This window comes from Ochotona curzoniae, unplaced genomic scaffold, assembly GCF_017591425.1.
Source record: "Ochotona curzoniae isolate NIBS_2020 unplaced genomic scaffold, NIBS_Ocur_1.0 scaffold_4505, whole genome shotgun sequence".
Lineage (NCBI taxonomy): Eukaryota > Metazoa > Chordata > Mammalia > Lagomorpha > Ochotonidae > Ochotona > Ochotona curzoniae.
Genome location: NW_024467118.1, coordinates 21,254,736 through 21,279,468, shown reverse-complemented (window position 1 = coordinate 21,279,468; position 24,733 = coordinate 21,254,736). Strand labels below are relative to the sequence as shown.

Genomic DNA, 24,733 nt, shown 5'->3' with positions numbered 1-24,733 from the left:
CTGCTACCTCCTTCAGGCCATAGTCATGATGAGTGTTTTAGGAAGAAGTAATGCAGCCTTCTTCCATGACTGTGCCACCAGACTTTCACTGATGGGAAGTGTTAGAATCATACTTTCTTGCCTTTCAAGCTCTGTTTTCTTCTAATGACTAGGCTCTCTGTGCTGCTGTTGTGAAACCTGATGTTCTGGAAACGATGGCCTTGCTGTTCAGTGGAGCAGACGTCATGTGTGCAACTGGAGACCCTGTTCACAGCACCCCCTATTTGCTGGCCAAGAAGGCTGGGCAGAGTCTGCAGATGGAATTTCTTTACCACAACAAATTCTCAGGTCTGCGCCCATCCTTGCACTAACCTGCTCTTTTCTAATACATCCTTATAAAAATGGACGCACGAATTCACTTGCTTCTGTAATGCACGAAACTATTAGAATGAAGAAAAATATAATTACCCAAATGATAGAGGATACTTGAGACCTTTTTTATATCATGTCAAGAAAAAGTTTTAGGCATACATCTTTTATATTTGTCAAATCTTATAAATGGAAGATTAAAATAGTTAATCCTGCATAATCATTTCCACTAAAATTAAATCCGATTTTCATATATGAATACTAAGCGTTACATAAGTGCATATTTGTAATTTTTATGCAAAGAAAGATAAAAGTGTCTATATTTATTTTTTGGTAAAGTTGAGGGTGCTGTTATTGAACTCATCTCCATATTTATAAGCAAAGGAAAAATAACTTTTATATTTTGCACCTTTTTCTAGATTTCCCCCAACATGACACTCATTCCGAGGGCGGATTAAGTCAGGAGGCCTCCCAGTCCACGTTCCTTTGTGACTTTCTGTATCAAGCTCCTACTGCGGCTTCTAAACTGGCTTCCGAGAAAAAACTGCTGGAAGGTATCTTTTCTTCTTTTAGATTTTTTTGTCAGATAAAACTTTATTCCATTAGCAAAACAATTGGGTTTAAATTTTTCTTTCTTTTTTCCCTTAAGATGTTAGATTTGATCTTACAATGGAGAGATATTTTTGGAGGATTATAGATGCTTCCAGGCAAAGATGGTATTTCATGTCCTGCAACAGGGACTTGCAGCTGGGCTGCAATGCTGAGCAGATTCCCGGCAGAGTTCACTGATGTGTGCTTTCTGGGTGACTCGGTCTCAGATTTTAAACTTCATTTCCAAAATGAACCTGAAAGTCACCCCTTGCTTCTAGGGATGTACACCCTGACATGACCCAGTGAGACCGTGTTAAGGAAAATCGGTGACTTCTTCCGTGCGTGTTAAGCATACCCTACAAAAACGTGTGGTGCCAGCCGGCCTGAGCGTTTCCAGTTTCACCAGGCTTCAAATTTTGAATTTTTTTTCAGAGTTTGGAATATTTGCATATATATATTATTATATCTTGGGGATGGGACTTGAGTCGGGACAGTGAAGCTCACTAGTGTTTCATATATACATAACCTGAAGGTCAATTATACAGTGTTTTTAACAATTCTGTGCACAGAACGTTTCATAGTTTGAAATTTTCTGCTTGTGGCATCTTGTCAGCATGCCAGAAGGTTCAGGGCTTGGGAGCATTTCACATTTTCACATTTGAGATGGTCAGCTGAAAGAATAGTCAGGTGATACTAGACAGAATTTAGTATGCTCTGAGTAAAAGTGTATGATTGTGTTTAAGCAGAATGAAAACTGAAGCAAGGTTTAAGAGAAAGATGATAATCAGTTTGATTTCAGAGTGCACTCCAGGTTTGGGGAATTAGCTGAGCAGTCTCTTCTTAGTGGGCATTTATTCATTTACATTCTTGAGTCAACCTAGTGCTGGGTGTTGAATTTATAAAAAACAATCAAGGGCCCAGCGCAGTGGTGCAGTGGTTAAGGTCCTCACCTTGCATGCCCGATGGGCGCCAGTTCTATCCTGGCAGCCTCGTTTCCCTTCCAGCTCCCTGCCTATGGCCCGGGGAAGCAGTCAAGGACAGCCCAAAGCTTTGGGATCCTGCACCTGCGTGGGAGACCCGGAAGGGGCTCCTGGCTTTGGATTGGCATAGCTCACTTGGGGAGTGAATCATTGGACGGAAGATCTTCCTCTCTGTCTCTCCTCTCTGTATATCCGCCTTTCCAATAAGAAAATAATAAAAATAAATCTTTAAAAAAAAAAAACAATCAAGACACAGACTTCATGGCCAGTGTAGTACATTTGTAGGAAGTTGTGACGTAACTGCTGGAAAAGACAGTGAGACCTGTCCGGCTCCAACGGAGGAAGGAGATATTTGCTGAGTGCACTGATGGTTAACGAACCTCAGTAGCCCTAGCATTCATTCATTCATTAACTGGTGGAATTTAGCAGTGTTAATTTATCAAAGAGCAGGAGGATAGAAAACTAACTCTAGGTTATCAGCTGTGATACGTGTGCATTTGAAGTGGTTACTTCATCATCAAAGTTTTATTTGTCTTCTCCGTATACCCCCAGAGCCAAATGGCACTGGCATGAACTCTGTCAGATTTCCCCGAAGAGTCACAGCCCTTGGGTGAGCCCACGCTGTCTGTACATGACATTGTTTTAGAGACTGCATGAACAATGATTGTAATCTTCGCACAAAGTCTGCGGGCGAGTTGATGTTAAACCAGCTTTATCGCAAAAGAAGAAACTCAGCATGAAGCAGAATTTCACACATGGCTAGTGTTCTAATTGTTAAGATAACACTTCAGGCTTGATCAAAGTGTTGTTGGCTACGAAAGAGTAAAGTGACAATGTGTATTACCTTTAAATTTAGATGGGCTGGTTCTTTCAGCACATAAAAAAAAAAGTTTTTATTCTTCCTTTACTGTGTCTGATAATAAATGACAAATATTAGAGAGAATGTTTTTTTTTTCATCTTTTGTTGCTCTTGCCACTGTTTAACCTGTAAGTAGTTCAAACATAACTGATCAGAGGAAAGGTGGCAGAACCTAGATAACCTTTGAATTCACTAGAGCTGTTATTAAAATAATTGGATAAAGCTGTTAATATACTTGTCTGCGAGCTCTTACAAGCTTTCTGGAATGTGTCCCGTAACCACTGAGAGATCTTAGCCTCATGTTTCAAGCCACTTGACTTTAAAAAGATCAAATAGGACATTTGAAAAGCAAAATTGTGTTCTTAAAGCCTCTTATATTCTCTGGAGCAAATAAACACTTAAAAAATTTTTTAGACAATTGTGGTTATAAAATCTGAAAACTTGCCAGTTTGATATTGGACTATTGAATGCTGCCTACAACAATGCCAATACATGGTACGCCTGTGATCACCATTTGTTGAATGCATGTCTGTTTCTGTCTCTCTGTATGTCTTTTTGAAAGCAAGAGAGAGAGAGAGAGAATGATTGAATGCATGAACGAATGAATGAATATTCATCCTCTGATTTACACCTCAAGTGACCATCGGAGGCTGGCCAGGCTAAAGCCAGGAGCAAGGAACTCGATTCAGGCACCGGGTGTTAGGGAACCAGGTACTTGGGCCATCTTCTGCTCCCTTCCCAGGTGGCTAAGTAGGAGACTGGATTGGTGGTGGATCTGCCTGTCCTGCAACTGGCATTGCCATATGGGTATGTTAGTGTCAAAAATGGGAGCTTTACCTGTTAACATGCACGCCCCAGAATGGCCATTTCTTCATGCATTTTACTACCAGTATGAAAATGCAAGTTACACAATTATATTTCAGCTTTTATCTGGGTATGAAGTGATTCATTTGTGGCCAGTATTTTGGCAGAATATGTTAAACTACCACCTGTAGTACTAACTTTTTTTAGTGAGAACTAGTTCACATCCTGGATGCTCCACTTCTGATTTGACTCCTTACTGCCGATAGCCTGGAAATTCAGCATCAATGGACCCAGTGGTTGGCCCCCTGCCATCCACGTGGGAAACCTCAAGGAAAACCCTGGTTGCTGTCTTCCTTCTGATACAACCCTTTGGTGTGGCCATACTGGAAGTAAAGCAGTGGGTAAAATTCTCTCTCTCTCTCTCTCTCTCTCTCTCTCTCCCTCCCTCCCTCCCTCCCTCCCTCATTCCCCTTGCATGGGTGTTCCTTCTCTATCTCTCTGTAACATTGCCTCTCAAATAAATTATTATTATTTTTAATGATGCAGTTATTAGCACACAGCATATCTTGTATAAAAGATCCCATTGAAATATGACATGTTAAACTGTTAAGCAATATTTTGTTTTCTCTGTTTTCCATCCTCTGTCCGGGATTCTTAGTAGTGTTGCTAATGGAAAGCATAAGCTTTGTGGGAAAGATGAATTGTTGGGAACGTTCTGAGATTAGGGTCCAGTTGAAACCTTTGCCTCTGAAAGGCAAACACCTGGAGAGGGGCAGGAAAATGCACGTGCTCTTTTATCAGTTCAGGATCTCTGGATCTCAAGTTCTTCTGGCCTCCGGTTATCAAGACTGATCTGTATTTTTTCTTTTTTTCTCCTCAATCTAGTGGTCATGAAGAGAAAGAGTAATAGCTGTTGTTAAACCTAAAGCCAGAGCTGAATGATAGCATCGTGGTTTTGTTTTGCTTTTTCTGCACAACTGTATTTTGTTCCATGGCATTTGATTTTTTTTTTTCAAACTTTGTTGTTTTACATTTACTTACTCCCAAGGAAACATCAGATCTTTTTTTTTTTTTTAGATTTATTTTATTTTTATTGCAAAGTCAGATATATGGAGAGGAGAGAAAGAGAGGAAGGTCTTCCATTTATTGATTTACTCCCCAAGTGGTTGCAACAGCCAGAGCTGCGCCGATCTGAAGCCAGGCTCCAGGAGCTTCTTCTGCGTCTCCCATGTGGGTGCAGGGTCCCAAAGCCTTTGCGTCATCCTCGACTGCTTTCTCAGGCTACAACAGGGAGCTGGATGGGAAGTGGGGCTGCCAGGATTAGAACTGATGCCCATAAGTGATCCTGGCATGTGCAAGGTGAGGGTTAGCCACTAGGCTACCATCCAGTGCCCACAGTGTTTGATTTTTAAAAAGAAAGTGGTTAATGTGGTTTATCAGAAGCTTTGCTTTGGCTTGTTTGTGCTTACTGTCATGGGTAAATGTTGAGGCATCTTTTACAGTTTTGTTCTATGGAAAGCCAAGGTTATATTCTTTTTATTTTTTTTAAGCTTTGTTATTTTTACTTGGAAGACAGATTAATAGAGAGAAGAGGCCTCCATCTGCTGGTTCACTCCTCAAACGGCCACAATGGCCAAGGCTTGGTTGATCTGAAGCCAGGAGTCAGGTGCTTCTTCTAGGTCTCCTATGTAGGTGCAGTGTCACAAGGCTTTGGGCCATCCTCTGCTGCTTTCCCAGGCCACAGGCAGGGAGCTGGATGGGAAGTGAAACAGCTTGGACACAAACTGGCGCCTGTATGGGATTTCAGCATTTGTAGATGTGGGATTAGCCAATTGAGCCATTGTGCCAGCTCTGAGCTTATTTTCGTATAAATGTTTTCCAAAAGTGTACTCCTGTTTTCAGTGGCTATTGAATGTGATCAATTAAGGAAAGTCTTCATCAGAAAATAGTTCTTTGGCTTTGTTTTATTTTTATTATTTTTTTATTGGAAAGGTGGATATACAGAGAGGAGAGACAGAGAGGAAGATCTTCCATCCGATGATTCACTCCCCAAGTGAGCACAATGGCTGATGCTATGCCGGTCCGAAGCCAGGAGCCTCTTCCTGGTCTCCCACGCGGGTGCAGGGTCCCAAAGCTTTGGGCTGTCTTTGACTGCTTTCCCGGGCCACAGGCAGGGAGCTGGAAGGGAAGCAGGGCTGCCAGGATAGAACTGGCGCCCATATGGGATCCCAGCCGTGCAAGGCGAGGACCTTAACCACTGCGCCACCATGCCGGGCCCAGTTTTTTGGCTTTGTAAAACTATCTTTCCATTAACTACATTCAGTGTATTATATACCATGTATTGGAAAGTGTGACTTCTGTGTCCTAATATGTTTCTCTTAAAAGGACATCGGTGGCTCAACATTTAAAATTCATGGACATACACTGTGTATCTTCCTAAATTAACAGTTATAACATCTAGACCCCAGCTGCCTTGGGTTCTGCCACTTGCTTTGATGCTAAGTCGTTGTATGACTTTGTGAAGGTTAATTAAATGTTCTGTGCTGTAGGAATGGCTATAGGGAAGTGGCATCATAATAGATTGTTTTGATATGGTCTTCCAATAAAATGTGGAGAATTGTGCATTATGCAAAAATGGAAAGAAAAGGAAGAGGAGTGGCAATAAGTGTGGCTGTTATATAACATGGCTGCCTCTGGGCTTCTAGATGGTCTTTGAGTTTGTGTTGTCCAGTAGGCTGTTTCTGAAAACCATGCTAATATGTTTGGATGTTGATATGATTCCATAATCATATTGGTGCACATCACTTCTGGTGTTCTTTACTCATGCTTATGTAAATCCTACAGTTTTCCTTCCAAAAGCCATTATACTTAGTGAAGTAAGCCAGTCAAAACAGACAAATATTACATGTTTTCATTCACATGGTAGTTAATGTAGAATACAGGCCCAGTGCAGTAGCCTACTGACTAAAGTCCTCACCCTTGCATGTGCTGGGATCCCATATGGGCGCTGGTTCATGTCCCAGCAGCCATGCTCCATACCTGTGGCCTGGGAAGGCAGTCAAGGATGGGACCCTGCACCCATGTGGGACACCCAGAAGAGGCTCTGGGCTCCTGGTTTCAGATCAGCTTGACTCTAGCCGCTGTGGCCACATGGGGAGTGAATCAATGGATGAAAAATTTTCTTCTCTATCTCTCCTCCTCTCCATATATCTGATTTTCCAATAAAAACAAATACATCTTTTAAATAAATAAATAAATAAATATATATATATCTTACAAACAATGTGTAAAAACCAAAGTAGTATCTTGCAATTTGTCTTTAATTCCTTGTTTATACTGCCATGGAACAGTGGTCTTTTTCCTTTTAGCTTGGTGAATATTACGGTTAGTGGTGCATAAGCCTGTGATTAAAGTAAATTATAATTATGCTTTTGCAGAAATTAGAGAAAAACTAAAGGAGGGGATTGAGGAAAGGAGAATAGGAGAAGGAAGTATGTTTATGTTAGAATTATATCTATGAGATGGATGAAAACTGTGCTTTTTATGCTAATGATTTTTTTAAAATTGAGTAAGAAGAAATGAATAACCCTTCTGCCAGTGCACCCAAGGTCTTGCCTATTGAAAGCCCGAGTCCTGAGAGGTATCCATTGCATGCCCCACTTTTACTGCGGTGGACATCATGCAGTAACTGATTAACAGTAAGACTTGTGCTGCACAGAGGGTCGCACAGGGGCTATTGACATTTTTTAAAGTCAGAGTCAAGAGTTCACGTCTAAATTGGCCTAAGCAGACAGATATCATCCAGGATAATTTTGCCAAAGCTTTTCATTGCTTCCCAAATCAATAGAAATGTCAAGATTTCCCATCACAGCTGTGCTGCTATAAATCCTCAAGGGTAATATCTGTGCCTACCTTGTCCGACCTCTGGCCCGTTTCACTTATGAAACTAAAGCTAATAAATGGTTATAGAAATGATAATATGACAGAACTAAATCTCCTCAAGCCCATATTTCTAACTTAAAATGAGTTTGTGTGCACCTCTGTCATTTGTTTCCCATTAGAATTTGCATAATTAGATTCTGCATCCACATTTATTTTATGCATCATTCATTTGGCACTGTTTGTTAGGACTTTCAGATGTCTCCCACTTGTCTACTGAAAGAGGCACAAACTCTGGAACACCTGTCATGTGAGGCCCTGGAGGCCTGGCCTCTGTCATGAACCTGCCGTCTTGTGTACCATTTCCCCACTTGGTGTGTAATCTTATCTGTCCAAATAGGAGTTTGGATTTCGCCTTCTGTGACTTTGCTCACGCTGTTCTTTCTCAGAATCAGGAAATGCTTGTGGCTCTGCATACACTCTTTGCTGTTTTAGAGGCATGCCTTCCCAGTCATAATGGACTGTTTTAAAGCTGTTTCTTGCTGTAAAGATTTTTCTGACGTTTCCTCTCTGAGGGTGGCTTTTGTCCTTGAAACTGCCGGTCTCCTGCGCGTACTGCCCGATGGTTATAGTTCCAGACACCTATTGCCTCGCATGGGATTACAAGCCACCAGTGAGGACAGACAGAACCCTCATCTGTACCAATGGTGAACTTGTGTGTGTTGACAATTCTGGAGGTTTTGTCTTCTTCTTTTAGGAAGATTATTGTGATTTTAAACTCTCCTTTTCTAAGACCAATAAAAGATTTCTTTGTGCTGTTTGCCTCTTGGCGTTGACTTCGCACTTCACGTGGTGATCTATTTTTCATAGTGTATGTATGTTTGTTAGAGTTTCCTCCTGTTGAACATCTCTCCTGGACACTGTGATTTGAAGACCTCCCTATCCTAAGGTTCTGATGATGTGATGAAAGAGAATTTAAGGAGCAGTTTAACATATTGTTTCTTACGATTTTTTTTAAAAACTATCCATACTTCATTTGAGACTTATAGAAAAATACAACAGTGCAAAGAATTGTCTTGTATCTTTTGCCCAGCTAGCTCAAACCTTAACTATTCGAAGTGACTTTTATCCTCATTCTTAGTGTGTATGTATGTATACACACACCAATATTCAAACACATATGCGTTTTTCCTTGTCTGCTGTTTACCTTGTGCTGGCTCATTTCTGCACTGGAGCATGTGATAGCCGTTCTTTCATTATAAGGTTTGGCTCTCTGTTCTGAGTGGATTCTCCTTTTACTTTTTATGTAATCTTCAAAACGCTGTAGCCTGGCATCTTGCACTGCCCTTATAGTAAAGCAGACAGCTGCTTTATTATCAAGACCCACAGGTGTTTTTCTCCACAATCGTTTTATTGGATAGCTTGCTATATTTAATGTTGTTTATAGAGGGGGCCTGTGTTGTAGTGAAGTTAATAAAACCTGTAATGCTGGCATCCCATTTGGGCACCTGTTTGATCCCAGGCTGATCCCATTCCCAGTGCAAAAGCACTGGAATATGGCTTAAATGCTTGTTCCCCCTGCACCCATGTGGAACATTTCAGTGGAGCTCCTGGATTCTCTGTGCCCCATTGTTGGCTGTTGTGGCCTTCTGGGGAATGAGCCAGCAGATGTAAGATGTCTCTGTCTTTACCTTTATCTCTCTGCCTCCAACTTTCAAAACTTGTATTCTTAAAAACAAAAATGAACACTCTATTTCTACTCTATTTTATACTTGTTCTCTTCTTGCTTGCTTTGTAGTTCACTTGGACACCTCTCTATTCATCACTTGCTGTAGTTTTAAGGTTTCTGAGACGTTACATTTAGTTACGATATATTTTGAACTGCCACCTTCATCCTGAAGTCATTGTGGTTATCAAGACCTTTCCTTGGCTTCTTAGTGCATACTTGAATTGGATTTTTACTCTCTGATTCATTGTTGCTAATAAAAGCTGTTATTGCAGGGCACTTGCCTTTAGCAGATTTTTGTACATAGTGAGTATCATTGTCCATCTTGTAATCGAAGCTAAAAATGATAACCGTGATTAGTGAGTTCTCTTTACTTCTTGTAATCATGAGTGTGCTTAATTTCCTGAAAACACACGTGTCCTTGTGTTTCCTGGTCCTTCATAATCGCTAGTCTCAAAATCTCTCGCTTAAACCTCTGTCAACAGAGGCCTATGGCCTTGTGCTGTCACATCTGTTTGCCTTGGTAAGAAAAGTGCAAGAACTTAAAATCTGATGTCATTTTACTACCAGGACCATTTTCAAAAGCTCAACATCATCTGTTTACTCAACAAGAATCGGCAGGTTTTGAAAACCAGTTAACAGTCAATATGGATTTTGGGGCCCAGATGGTCTGTCTCGTTTCAGAGGCAAAGCTGCCACTTGATGAGTGTGTGTGTGGGTGTTCTCCATAACTAACTTTATTTACGATGAGAGATGATCTGACGTGACCTGTAAGCTTTGGGAACTGCTTCCTAAGCCAGAGGAGTTTAATATTCCCTGACCAAGCCATTCAGAACAGTGCAGGTGGCAATTCCTTCTTTGGGATACCCACCTGTGATCAGCTGCTGCCCCTTGTCTTCTTCCAAACACAAATGTTTTTTCTTCCTAATCCTTCTTACAGACATCAGTTTTATAATTTCAGAGTTCATTTGCAACAAGTGGTTCGTGGATCCTCTGGCTATCAAGATCACAGTCATCTTTGCCTTGTACATTCTTTTTTTGTTAGGTTGCAAAATTTTTTAAAGCAGAAAGTGTTACACCTTTATTTCCCATGTGACGGTAACAGGCTCATTACAATGGAATGCATTTATTTGTGTGCAGCTACTATTTCAAACTATACTTTTTAAAATGGATTTATGTTATGGCTCATCTGTTATTTGTTTTGCTCTAAATTTATAGAGATAAGTAAGAAGTGGTGTGTTTTGGAAGGAGGCTTCTTGAGTTACTATGAAAATGATAAATCTACCACACCTAATGGCACCGTTAATATCAGTGAGGTGATTTGCCTGGCTATACACAAAGAAGACTTCTATTTAAATACTGGGTAAGTCTGTCATTAGCACAAAATGCAAGATGTTTTCAGATAATTGGCACACTAGGTAAAAAGGACTTTGTTGTCATTTTATTTCTTTAATTGCTTCTGAAAGTTCTTTAGGAAAATTCACAAAAAGTAGGAAAATGAAATAAATGAGGTATATATCTAATATTTGCATTTAATCATAAGAAACTTTATAGTATTCTCTTTATCATAATAGTTCTTTTACAGTATGTATTCATTACTTTAAATAGTGGATGAATGACAATTGTTGAATTCATCTGAGTATCATGAGTAAAATAGATGAAAATGGGAAATATTCAGTGATGAATTGTTCACAATGAAATGAAATATTAAGCAAATTCAATGACATATAGAAATGCTAAATTTCTTAAGAATCTGTGCTGGAAATTTAAAAAAATATGTTGCAAAGATGGAAATACAGAGAGATGGAGAGACAGAGTAAGATGCTCTGTCCACTGATTCACTCTCTAAGAAGCCACAATGGCTGGAGCTGTGCCAGGAATCCAGAGCCTCTTCTGGGTCTTCCACACGGGTACAGGGTCCCAAAGCTTTGGGCCGTCCTCGACTGCTTTCCCAGGCCACAGGCAGGGAGCTGGATGGGAAGCGGGAATGAACCTGGCAAATGCAAGTTGATGACTTCAGCCGCTTGGCTACCGTGCCGGGCCTTTTGCTGAAATTTTTAATGCTCTGAAAGAATTACTTGAGAAATGAAGTGGGATGTTGGGGAGGTCCATGTTGTGGCTTGTGACATAGGGATAAAACTGCTGCCACCAACTGTGACGTCATGGGTGGTCTGAGTTCTCTCTACCCCAGTTCTAACCCAGATCCCTGCCAGTGTGCCCGAGAATGCAGCAAAAAATTTGGCTTCCTGCACCCACATGGAAGAAAAAGTTACTGGCTCTATGCTTCGGTTTGCCCTGGCTGCAGCCATTGTGACCATCTCTCTTCACTTGCTCTTTCTCTGAAACTTTTTCTTGATATAAATACAATAATCCTTAGAAAGCAGAAAGTGTTATTTATGTAGCGTGTTTGACTTAATTTGACTTAATAATTCACTAAATTTTAGGACTTTAGGACACAGACTAAGATCATTGGTCTGAAAGTTTCCTATCATGTTTTGTGTTATATTTAATGAAAAGTAGTATAAGTATTAAATCTGAAAAACTAGCTTTGTAAGATCATAACATTTTAATGAAATTTTTATTGCAAAGCTATATATTTACGTAACGTTACACAGAATATATACAAGCCAAAGTGACTAGCAAATGCAGTTGTTCTTTGGTATGAACAAGGTTGTTAGTTGATTTACTTTAAACACAATAGTGTTATTCTAATGAGTAGTCACTTTAATATGGCAGAATATAAAATTTTGAAATAAATGCACTGCATATTTAAGTTGCTAAATTGAGAAATAAATTGGAACCTAAAGAGAATTGACATTTATTCATATCAACATATAATACAACCAAAAATATAAATTTATTTATGAAATATTACAAATGTTAGCAGAGATGGTCTTTTGAGATTTTATGTTTTTAGATTATAATAGCACACACACTCCACAAAACAGGACCGATGTCAGGACATGGGGTATCACTCTAATTGTGTTTGTGGAACAAGCGATGAAGTTAGGGGGCATGACAGAAGATAATTTTTGGCTAAGAACAGAAGAGGGCTACTTGTTCTTTGGATAGATTTCCTTTTAGGTATTAGTCAAGGCAGAATGGTCTGGAGAGGACAGAGGACACCAGTGGAACCCTGTGCCATATCAGCCGGCTAAAGACCATCCAGGGCATCGGCAGGGTCATCCAGTGAGTCATCTGAATCACTGTGAACAATCCAGACCCATCAGCAAAGTGGTGTTAGGAAGGGTGAGGAGGTTGAGTTCACATTTTTTTTCCCATTTAATGGTATTAGGATGGATGAGGAGGTTGAGTTTATGGTTTTTTCTCTTTTAAAAAGAAATTTAATTAAAAATGTCACCTGTGGGTCTGGAGAAGTAGCCTAGCAGCTAAAGGATCCCTGCACCGTCAGGATCCCATATGGGTGCTGGTTCTAGTCCCAGCAGCCCTGTTTCCCATCCAGCTCCCTGCTTGTGGCCTGGGAAAGCAGTCGAGGACAGCCCAAACCCTTGGGACCCTGCACCCGCTTGGGAGACCCAGAAGAAGCTCCTGGCTCCTGGCTGCAGAATTGGCTTAGTTCTGGCCATTGTGACCACCTGGGAAGTGAATCATCAGATGGAAGATCTTCCTCTCTGCATGTCCTCCTTTGTGTATCTGACTTTGCAATAAAAATAAATAAATCTTTAAAAAAAATGTCACCTGTATGCTGTTCGGTGAGAACCAGGTACAATGGTTGATGGTGTCTATTTATTCATGCATGCTACAGGCCTGTCTTTATTTTTGAGATCTACCTACCCTCTGAGCGTGTGTTTTTATTTGGAGCTGAAACATCTCAAGCTCAAAGAAGGTGGACAGAGGCTATATCCAAGGTACTTAAATGTTATCTTATTATCTGAAACCCAGAAAGGATTCTTAGAGTCTGAGGTTGAGCTTCAGGGTTCCATGAACATTTCATCTAGTGCTCTAAATGTCTGTTCATTGGGTGTTCATAGGTTATGCTCACAGGAGGTTAATTGATACCTTTCTACAGCTTTAATCAATCGGTGATCTTGGAAAAATCATTCCTTGAACTAAGCCAATCATTTGCTAATGAAATTATTTTCAGGGTTGCTGATTTTGTATAAACTTTTGTATGTAAATTCAAAGGGGAAGGGAAAATAATCTGTAAAAATATGTAAAACATGTAAATGGAGAAAACAGTGAATGTTGATGTTTTTGAAAAGGCCACAAATGTCAGAGAAAGTCTTCATGTCTCAGCTTCCATGGAGGCAGAAACATGGTTTAAGATGCTGCCATTTCTAGATGCTTCCCTACTGGTTAGCTTTGAGACACGGAGCAAGTTGTTTTCAATTGGGGCGACCAAGATAATTGTTTCGCCTTTCCTCAGGTCTGTTGTCAGGGAAGGGATTTCCTATTTTCACTGTCTATATTACTTTTCTGTATTTGTTTTAACAGCATTTTGTTCCCTTTGTTGCTGAAAACTTAACAGAAACTGACTACGACTTGATTGGCCAGCTCTTCTACAAAGACTGCCAGGCACTGGATCAGTGGAGAAAAGGCTGGTTTGCTATGGACAAATGCAATTTGCATTTTTGCCTTCAGAATCCAGAAGTTCAGGAAGACAGGATGCACTTAAGAAGACTTCAAGAGTTAAGTAAGAAGCTTCTCTCTTAGGGATGCATTTCTTCATAGGTGCAGTACTGGTAGCTTCTACACTAAATTATGGCTTACTCTATAACTTGGGACCATGTAATATTAATAATTAGCTATAGTATTAATTATGTGTGTTTTAGATTAGTATTTTTTACACATGTACTTATGCTTTCATTTTTTGTTGTCCTTCCCTAGCAATCAGCACAATGGTTCAAAATGGAGATAAATTGGATGTCTTACTCTTGGTGGAAAAAGGCCGGTATGTGCCTTTTTGCTCTTTTTATTTTAACAATTGTGGAGATTGGGCTATTTTCAGTGTCTGATCGGGAAAGAAACCATTACTGTCAAACCTGTTGGGAATCTACTGAATCATGTGTGTAAAATATATGTCAGAAAGAGTCCGCCAATGAAGTTTGTACTTTTTACGTTCTTGCATGAATTCCTCATTGTGCTCAGATTTTTAGTTTTCTGAGAACCCAGGTTCCTAGGGAACATACATATTTATGTATTTTTGAAGCAGTTTGTTAATTGTAAATGTATTTTCATTGGAGACATATGATACATATAAAATCCTGAATTGTGTATAAATATGGAAATTCTATCACTAGAATTCAGTTTTTCTCCATTTATTTAGTTTCTCAGTAACTGTTGTGAATGACCTGCCCTGCATGGAGGATTGTTTTCAGGTGTTGAAGTTTAAAGCAGTGAATACATAGACAATGTTGCTATCCGCAGGAAGTATGAACACTAGTGAGAGAAACAACCTAAGAAGACACAAAATAGTTATGCAGTATTATGTCTATCAGTTTTAAATACCAAGAAGAAAAATATGCAGGGAAAACAGGTTGCGAATAGGATTCCATGCTAGCGAGGGCAATCTGAGAGGGTGTGATGAGAGAGCTGATTCAGGGAAGACACTTGTATGTGGATAGTGTTCCTGAAAACCTTACAAGATTGTTGGTCTGCAAGGCTGTGGCTTGGGAGGTCTGAAAAAAAAATCAGAGAATTGGAAGAAATAATTTAGCAATAAATATCTTCAGTCCAGATCATAAAGAAGCCTAAAGTTCAGTATGTGAGGAGATTTTAATTCTGTTCACAACGTGTGATGGGACGCTGCGCAAAGAGCTAGGACGTGGAGTGATTTTATCTGTTTTTAAAGGCATGGTGTGACTCCAGTTGTATAAGCTTTGGAGAAGTAAGGGAGAAAGTGAGGGTCTAGATAAGATGATGCTACAGAGACCAGGAGAAAGATGATTTCCCCAAGACTCTAGGGTTGATGAGCGATAGGCACGTTGTGGAAGTAGAGGTCGCCGAGTATGCTGATGGGTCAGATGAGTGTGAGGACCAAGGATAACCCTCAAGTTCAGAGTCTGAACAATATGTGATTGTGCTTTTCTTCCCCCCTCCCCCCACTAAGGGAAGATAACTAACAACAGGGATAACAGAGGCAAGATATTAATAGGTTTCAGGCAGTAGATCAAGAGTCGTGCTTTAGCAATGGCAGCTAGGAGATGTCTGTTGAATGGCAAAATGGAGCTGGGGGGTACATAGAGAAGCATGGCATGAAGTAGTTACACCTGGAGACATAATTTTAGTTCATGGTGGTGATTTGGCTACAGCACTGGGTGGGTTTACCAAAATAAAGGGTAAGGATGGAAAAGAGATTTGAGGATATAGCAGCCCCGGGACTTCGGGTGTGTAAAGGTCTGTGAGATGAGGATAATTCTCAGGTGTCTGGGATCTGCCAAACACGGGGGGGACCCAGGTGGTGCTCCTGGTGCTTGGCTGTGGGCTGGCTTGCCTCTGACTTTGGGGTTTATCTGGGGAGTAAACTAGTGGATGGAGGCTCTTCCCGTCTCTCTTCATCTGCCTCTGTGTAAGCTGCCTTTTAAATAAAGAAGTCTTCACAAACAAAAACAAATGGAAAGAAAATATGAGCGTGATTAAGTAAAGAAACCTGAAAAGAAATAGCTTGAGTTTCTTGGAACAATTACTATTTCTTAAACAAATTGCCGTTTTTTTTCCTTAATTTCTCATTATTTGCTTAAGGCAAACCCCCCAATAACATTGATCCAAAATGTTTAGCCACTGTTATAGTGCAAAAATAATTTGCCAACCCTGTGTAAAAAATTTAGCAAAATCAGCCTTCCCTCTGGTAATTTTTCTTGCTCATGACAAGGTTAATGACTTTCAACAGTTAACTGAACCTGTCTTTCTTCCTCCTCCGTGGGAGGACACCAGCAGCCCCACACAGCTAGCATATTGCTGATTAGACATTTATGTCAGAGTGTGTTTTGTAACTTCCAGGCATGGCTAGGACTTGGCTTTTCGCTTACTTATTCCTGGGATGATGATGGTTAATGATACCTTTGATTTTGATTTTTAATACCAGGTGATATATTCACTCTGATGTGAAGAGTATTATTAATTATATGTTCAGAAATAGTCTTATGTGTAGATAGTACAGTAGAATTAAATCGAAACAAGAATACAATTTGACAGTCATTTGTCCAAGGCAGGAGGGCAGTGTTCAATAATACAGATTTGGCATCTGCGCTCACAGAGCTTGTATTTGTAAACAGATAAGCAGCTATCATTTTGATAGTTGACTTCACTACATGTATCACTTTGAATTATTGTATCAGGTTATTATAGTTAAGATTTATTTTCCTACCCTTTTAAATCTAAGTGGATTTGGCCAATGGGATGAAGGTTAATTGCAATGTAGCAGACATGTATCAAACCTAATCAGTTTGATGAGTTAATGTTTAATGTGTGCTGTATGGAGTACACTCCGTTATGAATGCAAGATATGGAAGCCAGAAGAATAAATGTTTTTGTTATTTTGTCATTACTAGTTTATGGGAGTTACATGATAAGATCCATTTGTAAAACCGTGGTCTCTGAATTAATTGAAAAATGGAACACTAAGAGAATTCCAAGATAATAGTCACAGATTCTTCATGTTTCCAGTGATAATTTAAAAATCTTTGTATATCTGTGCAAGTAACCAATCATTTGGAAGCATTTTTGATTTATTTATTTAAAAAGCTGAGTGACAGTGGGGGGAATATGTCTTCCATTAGTTGAGTGATCCCTAAAGTGCTTACAACATCTGTGGCAGGCCTATGTGAAAGCCAGAAGCTAGGAACTCCAGCTAGGTCTCCTACGAAAGAGGCAGGGACACAAACACCTGGGCATCATCTTTCTTTTCATCCTTCATCTTAAGGACATTAGAAGGAAGCAGAATCAGATGTGGTGTTAGGTCTCTGACACTTACATCTGGCCTAGATTGAAGTACCAGATCCCAGCTTCAGCCTTGGCCACTCCCTAACAGCTGTGGTGTTTGGGGGATTGAATTTAAATGTGTACATCAATCATATAGTTACGTATTGTCATTAACAAGGATTAGGTAGTATACATAATTGTGTGTTCTATAGTTTTAGACAATATTTTATACAATAAATTCTTTTATACACCACAATGACCACAAACACATGAGCAATATATTTCTCTATGGCATTTTAATGATTACAATGCCACTGTACCATGGGGAGTTTTGTTTGTTTGTTTGTTTGTTTTAGTTCTGGTATGAACTTGTGGTTCCATTGTTTAAGTTTTTGTTTAATGGAATTGGCAAGAACTAAGTGGCAAGGATTGTATTGTAAGAACAAGAGAACAGTGAAGAGTATTAAGCACTGCCAAGGACTGAGGATGCATGAATAGTATAAAGTCAATCTGATTATTTGGAGGCTAGTGGAAGTGATAGCAGATAGCGGACCGGTTTAAAACTTGTGAGGACAGTCTGTTAAGGTTAATGGAACTGGTGAAGTAAGACGATTAACTTAGGAAGGGAGGAGTTGTACAGTTTGTGAGTAATTTGAATTTGTGTAAGATTATGGTTTGTTGGAGAAGAGGGGTAAAAAAGGAGAAGCTGATGGTGCAAAACAGAGACCTTGAAAGGGACAGGATCCGTCAAATTTAATCTTGTAAAAAAGTGAGGTATCGACGGGTGCTGTGTGTTGGGATCTTCCTGGATCTGGTATGGGGTGTTGAATGGTGTAGCAGTCAGATGGTTTTCATATGCTTTGGGATGCAGGAGATAAGGATGACTGCTGAGTTTCTGGATGGATGGGGTAAGAAATGTCATCTACTTAAGTGGGAAATTCACCCTGCTTCCCCAGGACCCAAGAGTCACCAGTTAGTGTTACCTGTGATTGCTGAAGAGATGAAACACAATGTTAAAATGGAAAAAGGTCATTGCATTGTTCTTTTCTATCTCTTTTAATGTTAATCCCCATGGGAGATAATGACTATAAAGTAAAATTGATTGTGGTAGATTTGTCAATGACAGATGAAACTGTGGCCTTGGGAAATAAAACAGCTTCTGGTTACTCATTTTGATGGCAAAAATAGTGAAAATAATTGAAAGAGAAAAACTAACCAACCATAAGTTTTAACATTTGCTAGCAAGAGCTTGATACAGTATTGTAAATCATAACTGAATCAGGTGAATTTAATTTCACAGCTTTTTCCTTGTCCTTGTCAACCTTGCTAAACTGTATGTTTCATAAGATGCAAAACTATGTAAATGTTCCTTGAAAGAAAAGTTCGTAGCTAATCACTGCATGGAGCCCCTGTTTAGATAAATATTTCAGTATACATGTTTTTTTTTTTTTAATATTTATAGTGTGTCTTTAGACAGAAAAGTATTGCAATACTGTTTTACACACAGAGCATTTTTGCTCTGAATAACTCTAAACAGAAGGTGTTCCAGATGGTGTGTCCCTTTAATGTGTGTTTTTTTTGTGTTTTTAAAATTATTATTTTGGAAAATAAAGCTTTCTTGATTATAAGGGTTCCTGGCATGGTGTTTGATACTGTAATTGGGATTAGAGTCTGCTTCTTTTTAAGGCCTTGGTTTGGATTTCTTTATGTTAAAAAATTGTATTTTTGAATATCTGTTGTGAGCAGATACTCTGCACCAAGAGGTTAGAAGTCATTTTGCTGGACTGCGGATCTTATCTCCACTGTGACTGAAGTGTTCAGTAGACTACAATCTCTTTTTCTCCAAATTTGAAAACTGTTCTTGCACTTTGACCTTCATCTCCATTTGTCTGTTTCTAATAAATAGGCTGCTGTGCTCACTATTTCCTCATTCTAGAACTGCATGGCCATTTGCCAAGGACGTATATTGTGCCGTTCTTCCAAAGTTGCTGGTTACAATCAGCATAAGGAATAATGCAGCCGTATTATCAGACACAGAAAAGACTGCTAAGCTGTTTGTCATTTCCTTTTAGATTCCTTGGCTGACCTATGCAGTAAAGCATGATGCACTTCCAAGGCTGGCTGCATTTCAGTTTTAATTGCAAATTCTAGATATAAAGACGTAAACACTGGGGAAGAAACACTTTATCATTATATTTCACAATTATAGAACAGACTACTTTTCTCAATTTGAGAGATTAACACTCTTAAGATTCTTTGCTTTCTATCAACTTACTCCCTATGATTCTTCCTTTGTCCTCCTTGAATTGTGTTTTATGGGAGCTGATACATTAGCAATCCTCTGGAGGCTAAATTATCTTAAATTGGTTTCTAAATTGTGCATGTAATTGCAAATTAAACAGTAGCCAATTGCCCACAATATCAGCTTGACTGCTTTTGTAACTTTCTGATGATTTAATTCTTGGAGATGGTTTAATCTCAGTGTTGCCAAGGCGAAGGAAAGAGCCTTTTCTCTCATCACACTCACAAATGCTACATAAATAAAGGAACTCTTCAGGTATACGTTATGAGACAGTGTTAGTTTGAAGAGTATTAGAATAAAGGGAATGTATGGGTATTTAGCAAAAGTTGTATTGTACAGTTTATATTATTTATGTCAAACATTGTTTCATTTAACTCAAAATATAGCTTTGTACTGAGACATAAATTTAATGAAAAATAAATGTTATGTTGTGACTACATATGCAGAAAACTAGATCTCTTTATCTTGGGGTCAGAATAATTTTTTTTTCCAAAGGTTAGATGTATTTATCTGGATCTGAAATCTTAGAGAGAATTTCAGCATGAAAAACTATTGAGCTCAAAGATTTCTTGAAAGATGAAAATAGTGGGTTCAGGGAAATAAGATGAACTGGAAACAACTTTAGTCCAATTTTACTTAATTTTTAATTTCTTAAGAGGAATTGTAGGACAGTGTGTCTTGAAAAATTGATGGACATTTATATTATTATTTTTAATTGAGTTTAATTCATGACTTGTCAGACTCTGGAAAAAAATTTCAGGCTTTTTACAAAGTTAAAAGTATTTTAAGATAATACATTTTAATGAATTTTTTAAAAAACAATTTTGCAAAGTACAGATTAGGATTTCCTCTGTGGTCAGAAGAGCAACGTTACAGGTTTTGAGCAGGCTTGTAACAAGACTTCCCCGTGTGTTCCAGTGGCAGTACTCGTCTGATATTGATTCAAAACATTAGAGCTCTTCCTTTCTTGAGGAATCAGGCACCCTGAAGCTGCTGACAGATTTATAACATTTCCTGCCAGTTCCTGTTTTCCAGTTTCCAGCTAGAGTGGAGAGGTTATTTAGAGATAGTTAAAAGTTTCAGGCTTCTAACTTTGCATTGGCCCAGCCCAGGCTGTTCCTGCAATTTGGGAAATGAAATCGTGGATGGAAGGTCTTGATATCTTTAACTACCTTTCACATTGATTGGTAAATAAATCCTCAGACATTCAAGCAAAATATACAATGAACATTTCCAAGATTTTCTTGTAAAAATCCTGTTCCTTATATGTTTTATGGACCAAAAGAGCCTTTGAAGGCAGAATGGAAGCTGTGTGTGGTTTTTCTTTTTTGGGTGATCTTGGAAGATCTTTCCTTTCTGGTGACTTGGTTGCTCTTTCAAATTACATTAAAAGCAAATAAACATCTATAAAGAAGGAAATCAGATGTTCATGAGTTTCCTAGCTAGAGACATTTTAGCATATTTTCCAATACAGTGCATTTTTGTATTCTCTGCTCATTGTACTAAACACACATATATAGGATACGCCCCGAGTTACTTAACCTTCATCAGTTTCTTGAAACTTAAGCTTCTTTCTCATTTTACAGTGTGTGCATTGTTGTGTATGTGCACCTGTTGGTGAGAGTGTAACAGAAATAGTTTGGGGAAACAAATTATGTCTTTATTTCTCTGCTTTCAGGAATATTCAACACCATAGGGTTTTTTGGTTATTGTTGTTAAGAAAACAGTTCACATTTAAAACTTAATTATCAGGTAAAAAACTATATAAATAAATAAAAGTCATGGAAATGTTAAGTCTGTCAAACTTATGAGTTCATCAGGTTCTAATGTTGTTTATGAAGTGTAGTGGTTGATATTTATCAAGGAAAAGGTCCTGAGTTATATGATTTCATTTAGACACATATGCCCTGCACTAGAATTTTTCCAAGCTAAAGATGATGTAAGATAAATGAAAAGGCTAAACTTGTCAGGGGTATTACAACAAGTGTCAGAACTTTTCAGAAACAAAATTACAAGACCCACAGGTCAGGAATGCTGTTGTGTTGTGGAAATGTAAAAACAATAGATAAAGTTGTCAGAAAATGAAAGATGAGGATTACAGTGTCAGTGAAGCAAAAGTAGTTATAGCAAGGTCAGAAATAGGTTTGGTAAAATGCTTGTCACTGTATCTTTTTTGTTTTAATAATGTTTAGATTCTATGATGTGAACACATTTTTGTATTTCACCAAATTTACAGGAACACTGTAAGGAAACAAAAATAGAAAGTTATTGTTGTCATTTTTTATTAGTATTTGTTTTCCATTAGGGTCAGTGATGATCAGAAAGTTCAAAGGGAACACCTCTCTTTTCTCTGCCTTCCCTACATCCCAGGGCTCCTCTAGCCATTTTTTTTTTCCCTTGTTGGATTAAATTCCTGGTAGCCCCCTCATAGCATGAAAACATTGTCAAATAGTTTAACCCCAATGTAGTTATATGTGAAATTCATTGGTAATTATGTTACATATCTGGAATTCCAAATTCAAGTGGAATTTTATATTTGATGATAGGATTTCAAGGTGATTCTTTGTCTACAAATGCCAGGCCCTGTGTATTGGTGAGAGAGAATGAAATACTTCTCTTGCTTGATCCCTTCACTGACACTGTGCCAGTAACCTCTCATCTTGTTTGTCATGTCCTTATCTATCATGTATATTTCCCACACTACAACAGAAGTCCCCACCTCTAGGTCTTGCAATTTGATCATGTAAGGTTTGGAGAGCTAATGATCAGCACATTCACTTAGACACAACAGATTGTACAATTGAAGGCATGTAGCTATTAGAAGACTAAGAAAGAAAACTGGTGACACAATAAGTAGAGTGAGATAATTGGTAGGAGTATGTGGAATATAACTTTGAGGGAGAGTGGAATAGCCAGTCAAAAAGGTGAAGATGTTTATGACAAAAATGTAAAGATGTGTCACCTTGCCCTATCATGTCTTGAGTTTAGGGGAATGTAACGTACAAGTAGGAAAGATAAGTATAGACCATTTTATAAAGTCTTTTATTTTTTTAAAATATAGACAGAGAGAGAGATTCTGTTTGCTAGTTTACACCCCAAGTGCCACAACAGCCAGGGTTGGCCAGCCAAAACCAGTTTTCCATATACCCTAAATGATCACAACAGGCAAGATTGGCTATGCTTAGGATGGAATTCCCACATGGATGGCAAGGACCAAGAACTTGGGCTGTCTTTTGCTGCCTCTGCCTTCTAGGAAGCTAGAGAAGCAGAGGAGCTGGGACTAGAACCAGAGTTCCCATATGGCTTCCAGTGTGGCATACAGTTTGTTAACCTGTTCCACGACAATGTCAGCCAGTGTTGCAAAGAAGAAGAGGAGGGTAAATATAATGGACTAGTCAACAGAAATTTGTGGTTGACTTCGTGTGGCAGTGACTTGGAGAGACCAGTCAATAGTCAATTGGTATTAGATATCTGGTCATGTAAGTTGAGAAATTGAGTGCCCGGAGCAGTTTGGTATGGAGGGAAAGAAAGGTTTGAGATACTTGCTAGACAGGAAGGTGATAATGTCCCAAAAACCAAATGTGCCTTAGTATTTGAGTGTATTATCTAGTTAATAATGCTCTGTTTATCGAGTATAATGCTGGGCACCTTGATTATCTAAACAAAACTCAGACACAGATAAGGTCGATAGTTTATGTTCCATCACAAAGTAGGTAAAATAGGAAGCTAAACTTTGAGTTTGGAAATGTTAGTTACAGTCCCCCATCTACTGCTCTCTGCTCCAGTTTTGCAGCAGGATTGGTTTTGTCAGAAAAAGCTGTTGCCTGGAGACATGGATTTGTATGTGAGCCGTTAACATGAGGGGAATGAAACCACTGGCCTGAATGTCATGTCTCTGGAGAGCCTGGACTTGTCTGTTAGCACTGAGATTACACCTTGTTGCTCAGAAAGAATTTGGGAAAGAAAATGAGTGACCATAATGTTAGGAGGAAAGTTTTGAAAGAGTGTTATAATAAAAGTAAAATTAGATGGTAGTACATTACTTTCTATAGAAGTCACTAGCAGTCCAAAAATCTTGAAACATATTGAAGTTCTTTCTGCATTTTATGTCGGAAAGCTTAAAAGGTAAGTTCCTTTTGGTCCAAAGTTTTTGGAATTCATGTGTAGACTTTTTCGTAATTCACAATTTCCACAAACTTCATGAACATCGATTAGAATCATGGAGTTCATTTTTTTTTTTTTTACAAGCAGAATAATCTTATCCTCTGATCTCCTTTTCAGTAGGCTCTTCTGTGTGCTTTTGTGCAGCTGTTAGTGTTTGCTAGAGAGCAGTATAGATCCTTGAAACGAGAGTTATTTAGAAGAAGAAAGGCATTGGAGGATGGTAAGGGCAGAGACTGTCATTTCAGAAAACTTCCTTTATTCTCTAGAGAGAGGTGACTGTCCCAGCAAAAGAGAAAGTGAGTGGAAGCCAGAGATGATGAGGAATAAAAAGCAGGGTTATTCTTACACCGGGTGAGACAGGGTTGTGTATTTTTGGCTATAGAGGTAATCTGTCTTGAAGTAAAAGTCTAAAATAAAATTGCAGAATTATGACTTGAAATGCTTTTTTAACTTTCCAGTACATTATACATCCATGGGCACACCAAGTTGGATTTCACAGTCTGGCATACAGCAATTGAAAAAGCAGCAGGTACAGATGGTAATGCATTACAAGATCAGCAGCTCAGCAAAAATGACGTACCCATTATCGTGAACAGCTGCATAGCATTTGTTACACAGTATGGTATGTATCACAGAGTTTTTATTCACCGCCTACTATTCACATTGTCATTCCTACAGTTTTTCCAGTGGTACCTCTGTTGGACTAAGTTAAGCCCTTTTCATTTGTAAGTGCACCAGTGGAGAATAAAAGGCATGTCTCTGCTCAGCTGACTGCCATTCGCTCTCTCAATGAAAGTCAGCTAGAATGCATAATACACTTCTCTCATTCCTTTCTTTTTATGAGTGAAGGATTGTTAAATAACAGATTGAACAAATCTACATTGTAAAATGTATAAAAAATAGTGAGGACTGTGATTTTTCTGATATTACAAGCATAGCATAAAGAGTAACTCAGCTCCGCTTAGCACATGTATAGAATTGGAACAACATATAAAAGATTTTGATTTCTGTTGCGTTGCTCTCAAATTGTGTGTGCATTTTTCATCCAACATTGTATTTAATTGAATGTTCCTATTAAGGAGCATGAGAATTGGTTTGAATAATTTTGGCTATTTGCAACACAGAGAGTTTGCCGATAAAAAAGTTTATCTGTATCTACATGCTCTAGCTTCATTTTAACTTCATGTGTTATGATGGTA

At 38.8% G+C, this 24,733-nt stretch overlaps 1 protein-coding gene across 3 annotated transcripts in view; it reads left to right on the top strand.

Annotated features, from left to right (window-relative positions):
* ARAP2 (ArfGAP with RhoGAP domain, ankyrin repeat and PH domain 2) overlaps nt 1–24,733 on the top strand; it is a 172,145-nt gene that overhangs the window by 92,633 nt on the left and 54,779 nt on the right. For all 3 annotated transcript variants that reach the window (XM_040965926.1, XM_040965927.1, XM_040965924.1), the window contains exons 14-20: nt 153–327; nt 768–902; nt 10,406–10,550; nt 12,954–13,056; nt 13,643–13,841; nt 14,036–14,099; nt 23,993–24,156. In XM_040965926.1, the coding sequence (XP_040821860.1) occupies nt 153–327; nt 768–902; nt 10,406–10,550; nt 12,954–13,056; nt 13,643–13,841; nt 14,036–14,099; nt 23,993–24,156 (985 nt within the window). The remainder of the gene's footprint in view (nt 1–152; nt 328–767; nt 903–10,405; nt 10,551–12,953; nt 13,057–13,642; nt 13,842–14,035; nt 14,100–23,992; nt 24,157–24,733) is intronic.